The sequence below is a fragment of the Lygodium microphyllum genome, chromosome 4 (genome assembly GCF_053477565.2).
Source record: "Lygodium microphyllum isolate KBCC chromosome 4, Lygodium_microphyllum_v1.1.10, whole genome shotgun sequence".
Classification (NCBI taxonomy): Eukaryota; Viridiplantae; Streptophyta; class Polypodiopsida; order Schizaeales; family Lygodiaceae; genus Lygodium; species Lygodium microphyllum.
The window spans coordinates 16,025,313-16,043,481 of record NC_141138.1 but is presented as its reverse complement, the minus strand read 5'-3'; the positions used below and the strand labels follow the sequence as shown (position 1 = coordinate 16,043,481).

At 46.6% G+C, this 18,169-nt stretch overlaps 1 protein-coding gene across 2 annotated transcripts in view; it reads right to left on the bottom strand.

The window, feature by feature from the left end:
• EDA25 (CCAAT-binding factor) overlaps positions 1-18,169 on the bottom strand; it is a 144,700-nt gene that overhangs the window by 105,193 nt on the left and 21,338 nt on the right. For both annotated transcript variants that reach the window (XM_087675730.1, XM_087675729.1), the window contains exon 3: positions 5,792-5,911. In XM_087675730.1, coding sequence (XP_087531856.1) covers positions 5,792-5,911 — 120 coding nt within the window. The remainder of the gene's footprint in view (positions 1-5,791; positions 5,912-18,169) is intronic.

Sequence of the window (18,169 nt, the reverse complement as noted above, 5' to 3'; positions counted from 1 at the left end):
CGAAAAAGTTTACATGATTACAAGATACACGATGGCTCTACCCCATCGTGTGTACACACTGACTCTTTACAAGAACCAGACGGCCAAAGAGTTACAAAATCATGGCAAAGACGCGGAGGAAATTGCCATATGCCAAGGGCGTAAGTCCTCCCAAGAGAGGATGTCAGAGTGCCGGAGAAGATCTATCTGCCAAAACAAGAGACATTTAAGCCTAGCAATATGCCACCGAATATTATAAGTGGAATCAAAAAGGAAAGCATTCCGAATGGTCCAGTTGTGCCAACAGCCCCAATATCGAAGAAAGTGAAACAAGATTTTCATATGTGGCTGTGTCGGTGTGGGATATTTGGGCTGCATGAAAACCCAATCAAACGGGCGTAGCGAGAAACCAACCACCACTCGCCAGACGGCTGACAAGAATGACCAGATTTTCTGAGCAAGGGGGCAAGAAATAAAACAATGACGGGCGGATTCCACAGTGGTGGTGCAAAAGAAACAGTTGCCATTGGAGATTCGGCGCTTGGAAAGAGCTGAAGCAAGCGGAAGGCCACCAATCATCACCCTCCAAAGAAAGACCTTATATTTGAATGATGTCTTATTTAACCAGCCCTCCATCACAGTTACCCTCCACCATGACCGGGATTTATGCAATCCCCATAGAATATTAGCTTTAGTAACCAGCCATTGATGATCTTTAATCAAAAGATGATACAACTGGTTAGCTAAAGCCTTTTCTAAATTCAGCCTGCCTGCAAAGTCCCAGTCCGGCCAGGGACGATCCGTAGAAAGGGCAGGAAAGGGTTGTCTGCTTTGAAGCACCATCAAAAGCTGTTCCCATAAATACATGTATCCACAAGGGATCCTAAAAAGCCTCCTGGCTGTACGAAACGACATGAACACATTGCGACTGGCAAGGGTGGCATCCGCAATCGGAGTTAAGCCCAAACGTGCCATGCGGTTGAATTGTGGTCGAAGCTCATGTTTATCGTTCCACGAAATTAACCACGAGACTGCCAACAATTCCCATTGAAAAGAATTAGTGGCTAAGCGATCCTCCGCTGGATGCCACTGAGACTTCCGAAGGACCAGTCTCCAGGAACACACCAAATGGGCAAGCAGAGATGAGGAAGAACTGGAGAACCGAGAGTCGGCATTAAGAACAAGCCACCAAGAACTGCGGATTTGGGTATTACCATGCAGAAGCCCGTGATCCTCAAGAAAATAACGGGCTATGATGACCCAAGGATGATAATCCGAGCACATGGCACGAAAAAGAGACCAGCGGAGTGCCAACATACGAGTCAGGGCATCTAAAATAGCCCCTCCACCCATGCGTTTTGGGGTGCACGCATGCGACCAAGAAATCCAGGAAATACCTACATGCAAGGAATCCTTCTTCCATAACATGAAACGAATAGACTTAGTAAGATCATTCAGTGTAGTAGTAGTCCAGGGTAGCAATGGCAAGAAATATGTAAGCATTGGCAACATAATTGTCTGGGCTACTTTGAGGCGAACATGGAAGGGCCAGGCTTGAGACTTCCAATACAGAAACTTAGCCGCCAGTTTCTGTGAAATCCACTGTAGTAGCTGCTTTGGGGGAACATCAAAACCCAAAGGGTACCCAAGATGCTTGACAATGGAGCCACCGGGGACAACCATTCCCTGCCAGTCTAGTGACTGCAAATCCGACTCCTCGCAGTTGAGAATGGCCGATTTCAAAGCGTTGATGCGAAGACCAGAAGCCTGACCAAAGAGAGCCCAAACATCTAATGCTTTGTGAAGGTTATCTTTGTCTGCACGCAAAATCATAAAACTGTCATCAGCCAAGGATTGACCAATGAAGTGCTGTCCAGAGGGAAGTAACAATCCAGCCAACTGAGTAGAAGCTGCCATATGAGATAACATCGAAAGAACCCGATGAGTCGCAAGGGCAAAGAAGAGAGGACTCAAAGGGCACCCCTCTCTGACCGAGCGGGCAAGGACAATTGGCTTGGTAACGCCTCCATTCAACATGACCCGCAAAGACGCTGCAACACTAATAGTGTAGATCAGACGAGACATCCGGGCACCAAAGCCCATAGCAGACATAAGTTCTGCAATGAAAGACCAGTCCAGATAATCAAAAGCCTTTTCCAGGTCCTATTGAACCAGTACGACCTCCTGATTTGAATGCCTTGCATAATCAATCGCGAGTTGCGCATTTAATACATTGTGCAAAATGTTTCTGCCCTTAATGAAACCATATTGGAGAGGGTGCACAATGGCAGGAAGATGCTTATGGAGGCGATTCGCCATAACTTTGGAAAAGATTTTATACATAGAACCCATCAAAGAAATTGGGCACCACTGTTTCAACATGGATGGCGAAGGAACTTTTGAAAAAAGTTTAATAAGACCTTTTTTCCAAGAGGAAGGCATGATCCCCGTTTCCCATACCCGCTAAAACAAAGCCGTCAAAGGTTTCGCGAGCTGGGTGGCAAAAAACTCAAAGAACTCATTGGTGAGACCATCCCAGCCAGGGCTTTTATCCTTGGGCAAGTGTAACAGAACATCCATAACCTCCGACTCGCAAATATCTGCCTCCAGAGTAGATTGCATGTCCTCAGGAACCTGATTGCGAACCACATCATAAAAAACTGAACAAGCATGAGTAATTTGGCCTGAAGGAGGAGAAGTAGAACCAAGAAGGTCGAGGAAATAATTTCTACACATATTCACAATCGTCTGCGGATCAAGAACCATTTGACCTTCTGCATCCTGGAGCCTAGTCATATTCTCTCGAGCAGGAGAGGCATGGAGAGCTCGAAAGAACTTATGGGTCTGACAAGCACTATCTTACATAGTCTCCGTCAGATGTTGCAATTTGACCTGCTGATAAGATTTCAACTGAAACTCTTTAATAAGATCAGCTAGACGCGTTGCCAGTGACAGCAGAAATGCATCATCTTGAGTATCCACCAACAAAGAACAAACCAACGCCAGCAGTTCCTCCGCTGCCTGTCGGCGCCGCCGACAAAGAGAGGCATGATGGATCCCATACTGCTGAGCAACCCGCTGCACATTAGAGAGCAATCGTTCAAACGAAGCAATGCCCTGAGATGAGAAATCCAATAAGAATCGATCAATCAATTGCTGCATATAGCCCTGAAAGATTGCATGCTTCAAATAAGACGAGTTGAAACGCAAAGGGAGTCTATCCAGAAATTGCTTGAAAGGTGCAATGGGTTGTGCAAGGAGCTCAAGCTGCAAAGGGAAATGATCCGACAAGGCATATTGTTGCAACACTTTCATTTCGAGCATCTCAGGAAGGAAATCATCATCCTGCATGATGTATATGCGGTCTAACCGCGACCATGTTGTGGCATACTGGGTAGAATGAAAGGTAAACCCTGTAGACGAAGGATGCAGCCAAGACCAAAGATCTTACTTAAGAACGGCAAAAGCCAACTCCTACCACATACGTCTTTCCAGCGCATCCATTACCGAATGCTCTAATGTGGACTGTGAAGAATCAACACACATATTAAAATCCCCCATCAAGAAACCCCGTTTGCCAAGGGACAAGGAAGTCTGCAAGGTATGCCAAAGCTCCCGGCGAGATAAAGGATCATTCGGAGCATAGAGGCCAAGTAACCATAAGATCTCTCCTTCAAATAAAATTTCAATCACCACAAAGCGGCCATGTACATCATTCTTGATAAGAACCGGCTGATATTTTTCATGTACAATCATAAGCACACCAGAATACTGCCTGGCATGTGTCCTTGCATAGAACAAACGAAAGCCATGGCAATCCACAACTTTACCTGCTTCACCGTGACTCTTGTGCTCAACAGCACACAAGACATCCCACTAATTCTCATGCAATATTGTCCACATGGCATGTTGCTTGTGGCGAGAACAAATTCCTCGCACATTCCACGTGGCTATCTTCATGTGGATTCAAAAGAAAATCAGGTACGAGGCACAGCTTGCCTCGATGTGACCTTTTCTGCGAAAATGTCTAGGACACCCTCATCCAAGAAATCAGCTAACACAGCAAAAGAGTTCTGACGACCAAATTTGGAAGTGGATGGCATATCCGCTGTCTTGGGGATGGAGCGGGGATAACGACGATCCCATGGGGTAATGATGTTACCTCGAGTATCAAAAGCCAGCTTAGCAGGTGGACCCTTTGGACCATCCAAAGACACTCTCCTAGCTGGCTGTTGACGGGGAGCAGAGGAAACCATAGCAAGAGCAAAGTGCTCTAAAGACATCATTTCTTTCCTGCGCATATACGTACGCATGGAATCTGGTGAGGCAGCAGGCACAGTATCCACCATGCCAGCAACAAGCCTGTTGCCTTTTTTCACGTGTACATCTACCCAGTCGTTGCCACTAGAATCCAAACCCGAGACCTGTTGTTTACCTTTATTCAAAACTTTAGGTGGCTAGGTGGCATCCTACGACGGCGCATCACACACCATATCTTCCATGGGCTGCGCAACATGCTCGGCATCTGAAGTGTGGTGCTTCTCTGGGCATTCAACCATAAAATGCCCCAATTTTCCACACAAAAAGCAATGTCTTGCAAAGTTGCCCAATTTCAAACGAAAATGTAAAGGATGCATGCCAGAGCAGTTAATACGTAACCAAGCAGGCCTTTTTCGAGCAGTGTCCCATAACATACACAGGCGGTTGCGATTCATGGCCCTTAGGCTTGGGGGGACCAGAACAGTGCCCACATCAGCCATAGCGTCTTTTAACAGTGGCCAATAAACAGCCGGACAGTTTTCCACTTCAACCCACACAAGGCATTCACGTTGCAGCAGACGCTGAAAATCTGCCATTGGGCGCCATGGCACCACATGGACCACACGGCGATCAACGAACAATGGTAGTTTAGACAAGAGAGCGGCACGGTGTGTCTCTGATTTCAACAGCACCTCAAAAAAACCCCAGGGGCCAACAAAAGTCTCTTCAACACATTCCCCTTGAAGCAGGCTGTGCAACCACTCGCGAATACGGGAAAGCAGTGGGATCCTACCAGTGAAGAAAAGTATCACAGCACATTCATAAAACACTGAGAAGGAGCGCAAGACATGTTTCGGATCCACAGTGGCTTCCAGAACATCTTCTGTTGCATTGTCCGAAAGACTTCCTGATTATGTTGAACATAATCGCCCAGCAAAGTGTTGGCAAACTCCAACAAGTGCTTCCAATCAACCTCCTGGGAGTCCACAAAATCAGAAGCAACCTGAGCATAGGAACGATCCTGGTGATCCATTATCCCTGCCGAAGTATGCTTGGTGTGTTTGCCCACTGGCTGGAGGTCAGGAGCAGGGGGCATCTCCTCTGTGCATGGAACCATGTCATCTGGTTCCTCGGTGTCAAAATCCAGACCAAGAGCTGCCACCGTTTGGTCTATGAAAGCCAGATCCAAGCCAGCCATACTCTCTCTCTCTCTCTCTCTCTCTCTCTCTCTCTCTCTACGTTCTTGATTCACTGTGAGTGCATAAGCCTGCAGCTTACAAGAACTAGCATATACAATGCTTGTTTTGTATCTACCCCTGAGGTGCTTATTTAAAGGTCTCTCTCTTCTTTGCCCAAAAAAAAAGAGTCAACAAATCAATTCTTCAAATAGCCTATAAAGTGGAAAAGGTCATCAATTTGCAGCTGAATCATACTAAGAGGGGAAAACAAATGCAGCATTTGCAAATTTTCACCTAATTTCATGCTTTGTACATAGCATTATATGTGAGATGGGCATTGAAACTTTCCTTTTATAGAAAGCAAAAGCTCTTACCTATGTTTCAAACAATCCTCCCAATACCAAAAGAATAATAACCTTTCACCTTCTTGTGTATCCCATTGTGCCTGTAGAGGTTGTTGAGATAAATATTTCAGCTTTCTGTCAGGCAGTAAGCTGCACAAGACAAAACTTAGTACCAGGCATTAAGCTGCACAAAGCAAAACTTAGTCATATAACTTAACTGCATAAATTTTCTAATACAAGTTAATAGTTTCTTCAGAAAACCATTGATGAGAAAGTGGGTTTCAACACCAAGTTTTATGGAAATACAGATTATCATGAGATATGGAGTGCTCTGTGTGACCCATATCACAATACCAAAACTGTGTCTATGTAATTTTAAACATGCTTCGATTGAAAAGATCATCATTCAGATATTGCCCATTCTACACTTCAGAATGGCCATCTATTATATATGAGGATGAGAGCTTGCCAATGTACATGCATATGCATATTCAGCTGCATTTGAAATAATAAACGAGGTTTTGCAACCTGGACCAAGATATCTAAGCTCTCACAAGTCAGTATATCGTGGTCCATCACAATTGAGTTGCTCATGTGAGGCATTCAGTCTTACCCAAGAAACCTAAAACCTGACATAAGAAGACCTCAATAACATAAGTCCACCAGCTAAAGAACATATTCGGCCGTGTTACTGCAGTAGTCCAAGGGTCTAGGAAAAGTATGTATTTCTTATTAACCGTCACTATCATGCAGCCCAATGTTCAAAAGTCTTAAAATAATGTTTGCATCTATCCTCCTGATTAAACAGATTTGCAAGCACTGGATTTAAGATGCAAAGCCTGTACTATAGGCTGTAACCCTCCCTTTACCTGCCGTCTTCCAATCCTGAATATTCCTTAAAATTTTTGCATAATTAATTCTAATAAGAATACATCTACATACTTCCAGTACTAGAGAAATGGAAAAGCAACAGCCATGTTGGCTGGCTTACTTGGCTGATAAAGCTGTGGCATTATTTTGACAAGAAATTTAATCGTTCCATTATCAAGCTGACTTAAGAGACCATTGCTCCCCTACTACCATCTGTTAGCAGATTGTACATCTCATGGGTTAGAGCTGTGTATTAATAGGCATTCTATGTTTTATGGCAGTGTGCTGAGGCTGGCTGCCCTGCTTTTGGGTGCCAGTTCTCAGCTGGCCAACTGGTCCTCCAGTTTTGGCATTCTCTTTGCCTATTTAGGCAGGCTCCCTCCTCCATTTGTCACTTGTAGATTCACATCCTGGTGGAGGGAGGGAGACCGTGCCCACTACCAATGACTCGGAGCCCAAGCTTTCCATTTACTAAGCATATTCGTCTTGAGTTCTTTTGTTCTTTGCAGTGTTTTGCTTTCTTCTTTGTGTTTGTCCAGTGCATTACAGAATTTTCTCTTACTTCCATTGGCACCCCCTGTTCTGAACATGGTATCAAGCCTCTATGTTAGTATTTGGGTGCTGTTTACTGCCGCAGATCTGTGTTTTCTCAGTTCCAAAGCTGCTTCTACCTGCCTTTGACTGCTGTGAATTGATCTCAGGGCTAGGGTGCCTTCCATTCGTGCCACTCAACCTGTTTTCAGCCCTGCACAACCTGCGTTTACCAGCCTACACCCTGCATTTACCATCCAGGAACTGCATTTTCAGTTTCTTCACCCTCTCCAAGGCTAGCCAACATTCTGAGTGCTGCACAACTGCATTTACTGCCTCCCTAACTCAGCGTATTCAGTCCTCACTACTGTGCCCTGGATTGTACTCTTTCCTAGTTCATCTCCTGTCTGTCATGAGCTGTCTAAAGCTGTGCTTTCCCACACTTTATGGCTGTTTTGGTTTTGGGCTGATGTCTTCATTCTGTGCAGCTGTTAACTCTACTTAAGCACAAGTTTTATGGCCAGTTAATCTTTTGATTTAATGTTTTGCTTTAGAGAGGGTTCGCATGTAACCTGTTGTTCTGTCTCTTACACTACTCTCTGATTAGTTTTGATCCTGTCTCTCTGTGCTTGCTGGAATTGCTTGAACTCTTGAACTTGTAGCATCTACCTCTCTCTAACCCTCTTTTTTACTTCCTCTTCTCTAACTCTCCTCTTCAATGGCACCTCCCTGTTCTACTGATGATAAACTGAAGGGATCTGACTATCTCCCCTAGAGTGTTGTGAGGAAAGCTAGGTTTGTGCAAAAGCACTTACGGTATGTTTTTTCAAGAGCACTTACTCTGAAAGAAAGTTGAATACAGGGAGGAGTGATCAGTCCCCTGTACAAAGCCCAAGTCATCAATGAGAGCACCAAATCCCAAAAGACAGAGAGGAGTCCATGTAGGTCAATTTGCTCTGAAATCTACAAAAATGAATAACCAGGCAACTAAGAGCGCAAGCTATATATAGCCAAATAGTCCAAAAACTCACCGATTGCTGTGGGAGTGCCAAAAATCTGGCCAACTGTATAAAATAATGGAGAAAATGTAGTCACAAAAGTATGGACTTCTTTGCTTTCCTCACTAGGGTTAATGCAAAATCTGCACTCTTTGAGATAAATCTGCTTCAAACAAGAAGCTGAGTGTGATCTTCTCTTCGTACAGCTCGAAGTCCTCACTTTGGTGCCAACGCCATGTGAGAGTGCACAACTGAAGAAGAAACACGAACACCGAGAGAAGGGAAGAGAAAGACATGGAAGGAGAAAATCTGCACTGGACTCTAAAAGAAAGCTGAATACAAGGAGGACTTACCAGTCCCTACACGCAGCCCAAGGCGTCAACAAGGGCATCGAATCAAGCTAATCACAGAAGGCAGCACCAGAAGACAAGGAAGAGTCCTTGTACGTCAGTGCACGCTAAAACATACAAAGATGAATGGCCAGCCAACCAAGAGAGCAGACTATATATAGCCAAATAACCCAAAACTGATTGAGTGCTATGTAGGAGTGCCAAAAATCTGGCTGATTGCATAAAATAATGGAGAAAATGGAAATATATATATAGTATGAGCTGATCGCCACAAAAAACAAGTGTGAATACACCCTCTAGTCACTAAAAAAGAAATGCATGGCTAGAAATAAACATCAATCAATGTGAACACACCTAAAACCATAGCAACCAAACACGTGAGAAACATTTAGAAATGAAACGTCAAAAACGTGTTTCGTAAGTTTCTTTCAAGAGGGGGTAAAATAAGAAACATGGGTTTTTTAATAAGGATTTTTTATAGTTTTAACTAGAGAAAGAGATTTTAAACCTCTATGGAACTCTCTCTTAAACAAAGAAAGGCCAATCGAGTTTGAATGATAACACATGAGAGTCAATTGAGAATAATCCGTTACATATCCATGATCCATAATTGACTTATGCCAAAGTTAGTCTTTGGACAAGCTATACTCTGGTTCGGACCTCAAACATAATGATTCATACATATCACACAAAGAAAATTGGAATAAGCATGTAAATAGCCCATGTACAATATGGACTCAGTCAAGTTGCAACATCATGGTCTGTTAGAGATAGACATTCCCTAGACACGCAGTTTCAGATCTGAGCAATTTCTCTACAGTTGTACCAAGCAATACACGTGGTAGTCAGTCCGTGCAGCAGGCGGCAAAGAGCACAGGTGCCACGTGGCATAGTTAGCCAGGTTTGCTGCAGTCCGTCAGTGCAGGTCGGACAGCTGTTGACCAGTCGGCTGCATTAAATGCAACCGACCTACATTATTTATGGCATTTTTCTTGGCCTATTTATTGGCCCTAATTTCAGCAATCTCCAACAGTTGTTTTCATAGATTTCAGGCTGCAAACCGTGGAGACTGCCCCGAGGCTAACGGAGACTGAGATTTTCGAGGTGGAGACATATGTAGATATTCTCTCTGCACCCATGTATATTTCTGCATCCTTATACAGCATTCTTCACTGCAGATTCTCTGTGTTTCACTGTCTCTTTCTCTCTCTCCTCTCTCTGTTCACTCTTTGTCTTGGTCATTCGCTTTTGCATTGCTTCACTCTGACACGGTATCAGAGCATTGAAGGACTGACCTAGGGTGGACCCTTCTCAAGAGGAGATTTCAACGTGACACATGGCTGCTTTTTCAGCGTTCAAGTACGAGCACGAGGGTTGTGCATCAAAACAAGGCTGAGGCGAGCGTGGATGTGCGACAAAGGAGAAGATTGGCTGAAGCTGCTGCTGGTTTTTGCTGTTAAGAGAAGGAAGAAGGCTGCGTTTTGGGCCTTCAAGTGCAGATTTACCTTTTCATCGCCTCCAGCGGGTGAAGGAGGGAGACCAGCGACCAAGAGCCCTAGCAAGCTGTATTCTCACAATCAGAGGGAGCTACTTTTTGTATTTTGTGCAGGCATTGAAGGTGAACATGTCTTTTGAGGCCGACACAGAGTTCAAGCAATCATGGAACAGAAGGTGCCTATCTTACTAGCTCTTCCATCAAATCAAAAGCTCGATGATGAGAATTATCGCATCTAGTAGGTCATGATGCTTGCCATTCTAGAGTCCTATGATTTGGTGGAGCTTATTACGGAGGCTATTCATCGTTTTTCGCGAGACGAGTCCCCGACTCTCTTCCAGTTATAAGGTGGAGTTGGCAAAGGCTCAAGCACATTGGGATAAACTCAATGCTCGCATTTGCTCATTTTTACTTCTCTCATGTACTACAGCTGTTATCTCTCATATTGAGCATTTGACGATGGCCCGAGAGATATGGTTGGAGCTTGATCAGATGTACAATCGGATGACCGTCATGAAGAGAGTTTCTTTGGAGGTACAGATGCGAACCATGAGTGTCAACAAGTCATCTTCTATACGGGAGCATATCAACAAGCTAAGGCAACTTCAGATGCAAGTTCAAAACGTAAGGAAGCTTATCACTTCTAATGACATGGTGATAACTCTTCTTTCACAATTACCGCCCCGTTTCAGTGGTTTTTATTCCACCTTGATTGCTTCAGGGCAATCTAAGACTCTTCAGTGGAAAGAGGTTGTTCCTACGGTCTTGGACCAAGAGGAGCAATTGAAAGGGACCAATGCTTCTAAATCTGAAGCCTTGGTTGGTTATGTTAGCCTGCTCTCTTTTCAGTCTATCATTTCCTGGTTGTAAGCTCCTGTCAGAGTCTGGCAGGAGACAGAGAAGCTCTGTCGGTTTTGTGTTTGCATTCCCTTCTCGGGTGTCACTCAGCCCAAAATGGGCCTTTTTGTGTGTAGTCGGCCCATATTTGGGCAGGTGGGCCAGTTTCAGCCAAGTCAGCCAGTTTTGCTGGTTTGGGGCTATTTATAGCAGCCCCCCCAATCATTCTCTCACACTCTTCTGCAGATTCAGCACACACTCCCTCCTCTCCCACTCCGGCATTGGTGCTGCCATTGCTTCCAGTCTGTTCTGCTTCCAGTCTGTTCTGGTGCCCTCACTGACACTCCGGGCTGCGTGCAGGGATTGATCAGTCCAGTTTGGTGTATTCAGCATTTCATTTCAGTCAATGCAGATTTTCTTCCTTCATTTTCTGCTTTCTCTCTCTCCTCCTCTCTGTTCGTGTTCTTCCGTTGCGCACTCTCACATGGTATCATCGCCTGACTGAGAGCACGGAGAACCTAACCTTGTGGAGAGATACCTCACCCCTCTTGTGTTGCTATCGCCTCATCTCCAACTGCCCAGGCAGCCCCTCCAGGTGGCCATTCTTCTTGCATTTGCTGCACACGACTCCTCCACAGGCTGCCACGTCATCAAATGACCCCTCCTGCTTGCGTTCACCATCAGGTTGCCTCTCCTTCAGCTGGGCGACACATCATCAGGCTGCATTTTCCTGATCTGGTGGTCGTTTCCACTCCTGGCGGCTCATCTCCTGCTGGCGACCCACTCCCAAGCTCCGTTTTGGTGCTGGAAGCTTCTGTTCTGGTGATCTTCATCAGCTGCCTTTGCATTTTGCAGCTCCAGGTGTTTGTAGGCTATCATAGCCTGCGTTTTGGTGGTTGGTGACCATACTGCTGGTCATACTTCGGCTTCGGCACAGTTTGCTTTGGTGTTTGGTATTATGCAGATTGGAAGATGTCTTACCAGTTTTCAGGCTTTGACGACTCAGAGGATGAGCTCCTTTCTCATCATTCCTCTAAGCGGAGGTGGGATTATCAAGAGTTTCGACGTCGGGAGGAGACTCCTCGCACTCGTCCCTCTTCAGTCCCTGCATCTCCAAGGGTTCCATCTACCATGAAGGTGCCTTCCGTGAAGACTACTTCAGATGTGCGGATGCCTTCCTTGATTCCCTCTATTCAGGTGCCGATTCTCCCTTCCTTTCCGAGGAAGATAAGTTGGATGGTTCCAACTACTCCCTCTGGTCGTGCAAGGTGGAGTGCATCCTCGATACATTCGACCTATGGGAGCTTGTTTCTTCGCCCATCGACCGTCCCCCCGTGGATTCATCACATGGAGCCTCTATGGACCGTGCAGCCTTGTGGGATAGGCTCAACTCTCGAGCCCGTTCCTTTCTTTTTATGAGTTCACATGATTCCGTTCTTGAACATGTTCACAGGTTAAAGACCGCGGCGGAAGTGTGGAAGAAGCTTGCGTCTTTGTATCAGCACAAGACGTTTGCCCATGAGATTTCCTTGGAGAAGAAGTTGCGGATGCTTAGTCTTGATGATTCTTCTTCCATGGAGGAGCACATCACGAAGATGGAGGACATGCGAGGCGAGCTAGCCTCTCTTGGTCGTGTGATATCGTCCGAGGATATGGCGATGATTCTCTTGACTCAGCTGCCATCACCCCGCTATGATGTCTTCTACACCAGCCTCATCACCTCAAGGACCCGCGAGAAACTCCTATGGGAGGAACTTTCCCCACTTGTCTTGGAGCATGACGAGTGACTCAAAGAGGTGGGTGCCAGTGGCTCCACCAAGGCTTTTACTGCAGGTACAGGTGGCGACAAGAAGAAGAAGCAACAGAAGGAAAAGGCCAAGGACAAGAAGGAGGAGGACAAGAAGGATGCGAAGGAGAAGCCCAAGTGCCCCCACTGTGGGAAGGGTACTCATCCCGAGGAGAAGTGTTGGCATAAGTACCCCCATTTGAAGCCCAAGGAGAAGGATTCCAAGGCGGCCCCCGCCACGACAGAGTCTGCGTTTGTGCATGTCTTTGTTGAGGAGGATACAGCCCTAGCTTCTACCACTCAGGAGAAGCCTTGGCTCATGGACAGCGGAGCATCTTCACATATGACCTTCAGACAGGATTGGCTTCAAGATCTTCGTTCCAAAGGGAGCATTGTCACCATTGGTGACAATTCTACAGTTCCTGTTCGAGGCGTGGAGACTCTCCCTATGTTTTCTGACAGGCGGTCTTCTTCGGCCAAAGTTCTCTATGTACCCGATTTGGGCTTTAACCTATTGTCTGTGCATGGTCTTACTCAGCTAGGTACCCGAGTCATTTTTACACAGGATGCAGTCACAGTGGAGGATGCTTCTACAGGCGATGCTCTTTGGACAGGTACACAGGAGGGTGGGCTTTATAAGCTCACAACCTTGGCTGCGAGGGCTTCCCATGAGCTTGGGCTGCTTTGGCATGCTCGGTATGGTCATTTGAACCTTGATTCTATTCGGCGGGCTTCTCGAAGGAAGATAGTGGAGGGACTTCCAGATTTTCCTCCTCTTCACACTTTGTGCCCTAGCTGCTTGAGGGGCAAGCAGCATAGGCAGCCTCACCCTCAGGTTACCTCTAAGAGGGCTACTTCTCCGCTTGAGTGGGTTCTCACCAACCTTTGAAGACCTATGGGCATGGCCTCCCTTGGGAAGGCCAAGTATTTGATGTTGATTGTGGACGACTTCAGTCGTTATGTGTGGCCTTATTTCTTGGAGTACAAGAGCGAGGCATACTCCCGTTTCTACGAGTAGAAGGTGTTTGTGGAGACACAAACAACTTCCAACGTTCGTGGCGTTCGAGCTGATCACGGTGGCGAGTTCACTTCTCACCTTTTCTCTCAGTTTTGCAGGGATCACGGCATTCGGGTGGAGTATTCCCATCCGAACACACCATGAGAGAATGGTGTGGTGGAGCGTGCGAATCGGACCATGGTGGAGATGGCCCGATCTATGGTGGAGCATAGGAGTCTTCCTCTTTCCTTTGGGGTGAGGCAGTGGCTACAACGGTGCACATTCGCAACCCCTCTCTGACTTCGGCTTTACAGGACATGACTCCTTTTGAGGCTTTCTTTGGGAAGAAGCCTTCCGTGTCCCACTTTCGCATCTTTGGGTGCGATGCTTTTGTCCATGTGGACAAGAAGAAGAGGAAGACGAAGCTCGACTCTAAGTCGAGACAGCTTATCTTCGTGGGCTATAGCACGACCACGAAGGGATATCAGCTCTACGACCCGATGACACGGAAGATTGAGGTGAGCAGGGATGTGATCTTTGATGAGGCTTCGGCCTCCGAGGATCCGATTGATGGTTCTATTACAGGTGCTTCTTCAACATCGACGGACCACCCCCCACCTTCTCTTCCTTCCAGGATACCTCTTAGCACCCCTCCTTCGTCATCGCCCCCTCCCCCTCCCCTTCCTCCTCCTACTACGGCTTCCCCTCCCCCTTTGGCGGATATAACTCCTTCTTCTACGAGTTCTTCCACCCCTTCAGCCTCCCCTCAGGAGTCTTCTCGGGATCCCCAACCATCTGATGGGGAGCTTTCTTTAGATGAGGAGGATCTCCCTTCACTTGGTGAGAGGGAGTCCCTCTCAGACACAGGTGCTTTGCAAGTTCCGGAGACTACTCGGTCTCCCTCGCAGCAGCAAGAGTCTCTTAGGATTCCTTTATGGTATCACCGGCTCATGCAGGATTCAGGTGTTACTCACTTTCTTGCTTCTTCTACAGGTCCACGCAGATCAGCCCGCTTACAAGCCCAACGAAATAGTTCATTATGTGTGAACTATGCTCTTATGTCTCAGATTCTTCAGGATTCCGAGCCTTCCAGTGTGGAGGCGGCTCTTGCACAGGATATTTGGAGACAGGCTATGCAGGCAGAGCTCGATTCCATCGAGCAGAACCATACTTGTGAGCTTGTACCGTGTCCCAAGAAACGGAAGGTGATAGGTGTGAAATGGGTCTTTAAGACCAAGTATCTTGCAGATGGCTCCTTGGACAAGCATAAGGCTAGGCTTGTTGCCAAGGGTTTTGCACAGCGCGAGCAGGATTGGACTACTTCGAGACTTTTGCTCCTACAGCTCGGATGTCTACCATTCGAGTTCTTTTGGCTCTTGCAGCTCACTACCGTTGGCCTGTTTATCAGATGGACGTCAAGTCAGCCTTTTTGAATGGCGTCCTTGCAGAGGAGATCTATGTTTCACAGCCTCCTGGTTTTCTTGTGCAGGGGAAGGAGGATCATGTCTACAAGCTGCAAAAGGCCCTTTATGGCCTGAAGCAGGCTCCTCGTGCTTGGTACCAGAGGATTGACCGCTTCTTTCTACAGAGTGGTTTTCAGCGCTCCGATCATGATCCCAACCTCTACTTTCGGGTTGTGGGTGCTCTTTGTGTTTTCCTTATTTTGTATGTCGATGATCTGATCATTACAGGGAGCGACACTCAGCAGGTGGAGCATACTCGGTCCATTCTTCGGCAGGAGTTCGACATGACAGATCTAGGGATTCTTCACTTCTTTCTAGGACTGGAGATCTATCAGATGGCACAGGGCATCTTTATCTCGCAGCACAGGTACATCTCCGAGCTTCTTTCGGAGTTTGGTATGGTCGCGTGTCGACCTATTTCTTGCCCCATGGACCCTGAGTCCAAGCTTTTGGCAGATGGAGTCCCCCTTACAGATGCCACTCGTTACAAGTGCCTTGTAGGCTCTCTCATCTGGCTGATTCACACTCAGCCGGATATCTCTTTTGTGGTGGCTTTGTTGTCTTCTTTTATGAAGACTCCTACATAAGATCACTGGAGGGCAGCTTTGCGTGTTCTTTGGTATTTACAGGGGACTGGATCCTACGAGATCATGTATGAAGATGGGATCACCCTTTCTGGATGGAGTGATTATGATTGGGCAGGTGATGTGGATTCGAGACAAGCCACTATAGGTTATGTTTTCACCCTTGGATCCGGTGCTGTCTCTTGGAGCAGCAAGAAGCAGCCTACTGTGGCACTTTCTTCTACAGAGGCTGAGTATCGGGCCCTATGTTCGACCGCTATGGAGGCAGTTTGGCTCCGTCGCTCGCTGGCGGAGATTGGCTTTTCCCAAACAGGACCTACGGAGCTGCGCGTGGACAACTAGAGTGCCCTTGCTCTGGCGAAGAACCCGGTGTTTCATGCTCGCACGAAGCACATTGAGGTTCAGTATCACTATGTTCGAGAGCAGATCGTGGATTCGGAGTTGGCGGTGGCCTATTGTCCCACGGCGGACAATGCGGTTGATCTCTTCACCAAGCCTTTGCCTCAGGCTTCTTTGCTTCATCGCCTGCGGTTGTTAGGCCTTCAAACCCTCCCAGGATCTGAGAGGGGGTGTTAGCCTGCTCTCTTTTCAGTCTGTCATCTCCTGGTTGTGAGCTCCTATTAGAGTCTGGCAGGAGACAAAGGAGCTCTGCCAGTTTTGTGTTTGCATTCCCTTCTCGGGTGTCACTCAGCCCAAAATGGGCCTTTTTGTGTGCAGTCAGCCCATATAGGCCGGCCAGTTTTGCTGGTTTGGGGCTATTTATAGCAGCCCCCCCAGTCATTCTCTCACACTCTTCTGCAGATTCAGCACACACTCCCTCCTCTCCCACTCCGGCATTGGTGCTGCCATTGCTTGCAGTCTGTTCTGGTGCCCTCACTGATGCTCCGGGCTGCGTGCAGGGATTGATCAGTCCAGTTTGGTGTATTCAGCATTTCACTTCAGTCAGTGCAGATTTTCTTCCTTCATTTTCTGCTCTCTCTCTCTCCTCCTCTGTGCTCGTGTTCTTCCGTTGCGCACTCTCACAGGTTAGTCCTCTTAGAAGAAGGGAAAGGACCAAATGAAGGAGGACAAATCCAAGAAGAACAAAGAAAAGGAGTCTACTTATCACACCTGTGGCAAAATAGGTCACTAGAAGAAGGATTGCCCTGATAAGGAGAAGAAGGAGAAATCTTCAAAACATTCTGGCACGGTGGCTGCTCCCTCATCAATTGCTTTCCTCCACTTGGAGGTGGTTGAGGATTCAACCCTGACGGCTTCTGATAATGCATTGATGGCCCTATATACTCGGGAATGGATTGTTGACCATGGTGCCTCCAAGCACATGACTCCTTCTTTAGGAGGTGTTGCTCATTCGTGGCCTTCGCATGGCCACGTTCTTATTGGTGACAATTCATCTATTCCTATATAGGAACAGGGTGACATGCATCTTAATCCAGATGGACAAGGTGGTGCTCATACATCCAAGGTGCTTTATGTGCCGGTCCTGGGGTACCATCTACTTTCAGTGCACAAGATTTGTGTCCTCGGCCTCTTAGTCGAATTCAATGTGGATTCTTTTAAGACTCTCGACCGTGGATAGAGACAAGTTTTTTCTTCAGGTTATGAGAAGAATGACGTCTACAAGTTGCAATCTTCTTCTGCCTTGACTTCTCTTCTTCTTACCTCACAAACTCAATCCGAGCTTTGGTATGCTCGGTTTGGCCATCTCAATTATAATTATCTTCGGAAGGCGTCCAAGGGACAACTTGTTCAAGGTTTGTCGAATATTGTGGTAAGCCAACAGCCTTGTGTATCCTACATCCATGGGAAGCAAACTCGTGATGATATTCCCAGCAAGGCTTCAAGGCAATCTTCAACACCCTTGGAGCTTGTTTCTACCAATCTTTGTGGATTGATGAGGATGGAGTCCCTTCGAGGGAGCTTGTATTTCATACTAATTGTGGATGATTACAGCATGATGAAATGGGCTTATTTCTTGAAGCTGAAGTCGAAAGCTTTCTCCAACTTTAAGGATTGGTTGCTCTTTGAGGAGAATCGATCAAGCCGAAAGATTAAGACCTTACGATCGGATAAGGGTGGAGAATTTGTTTCTAATGAGCTTGCTCGTTTCTATGTAGATCATGGTATTAGCCAGAAGTTTGCCAATACAAATACCCCTAAAGAATATGGCCTCTTGGAGCAAAAGAATTGTAGTGTGGTCAAGATGGCCCCTACCATGATGGAGCACCATCAGACACCTCAACGTCTATGGACTGAGGCTATGGCTACTACAGTTCACATCCTTAATCGTTCCAACTTCCTCTACTTCCGTTGATGTTGATATGACTCCATATGAGAGGCATGCTTTGGGTCTAAGCTAGATGTTCCTTATTTCAAGGTTTTTGGGTATGATGCCTATATTCACATCCCAAAGACACAATGTGACAAATTTGAAGCGGCTTTCAAAAGACAAGTGTTTGTGGGCTATTAGCCTCGCTGAAATGGAGCCACACAACTC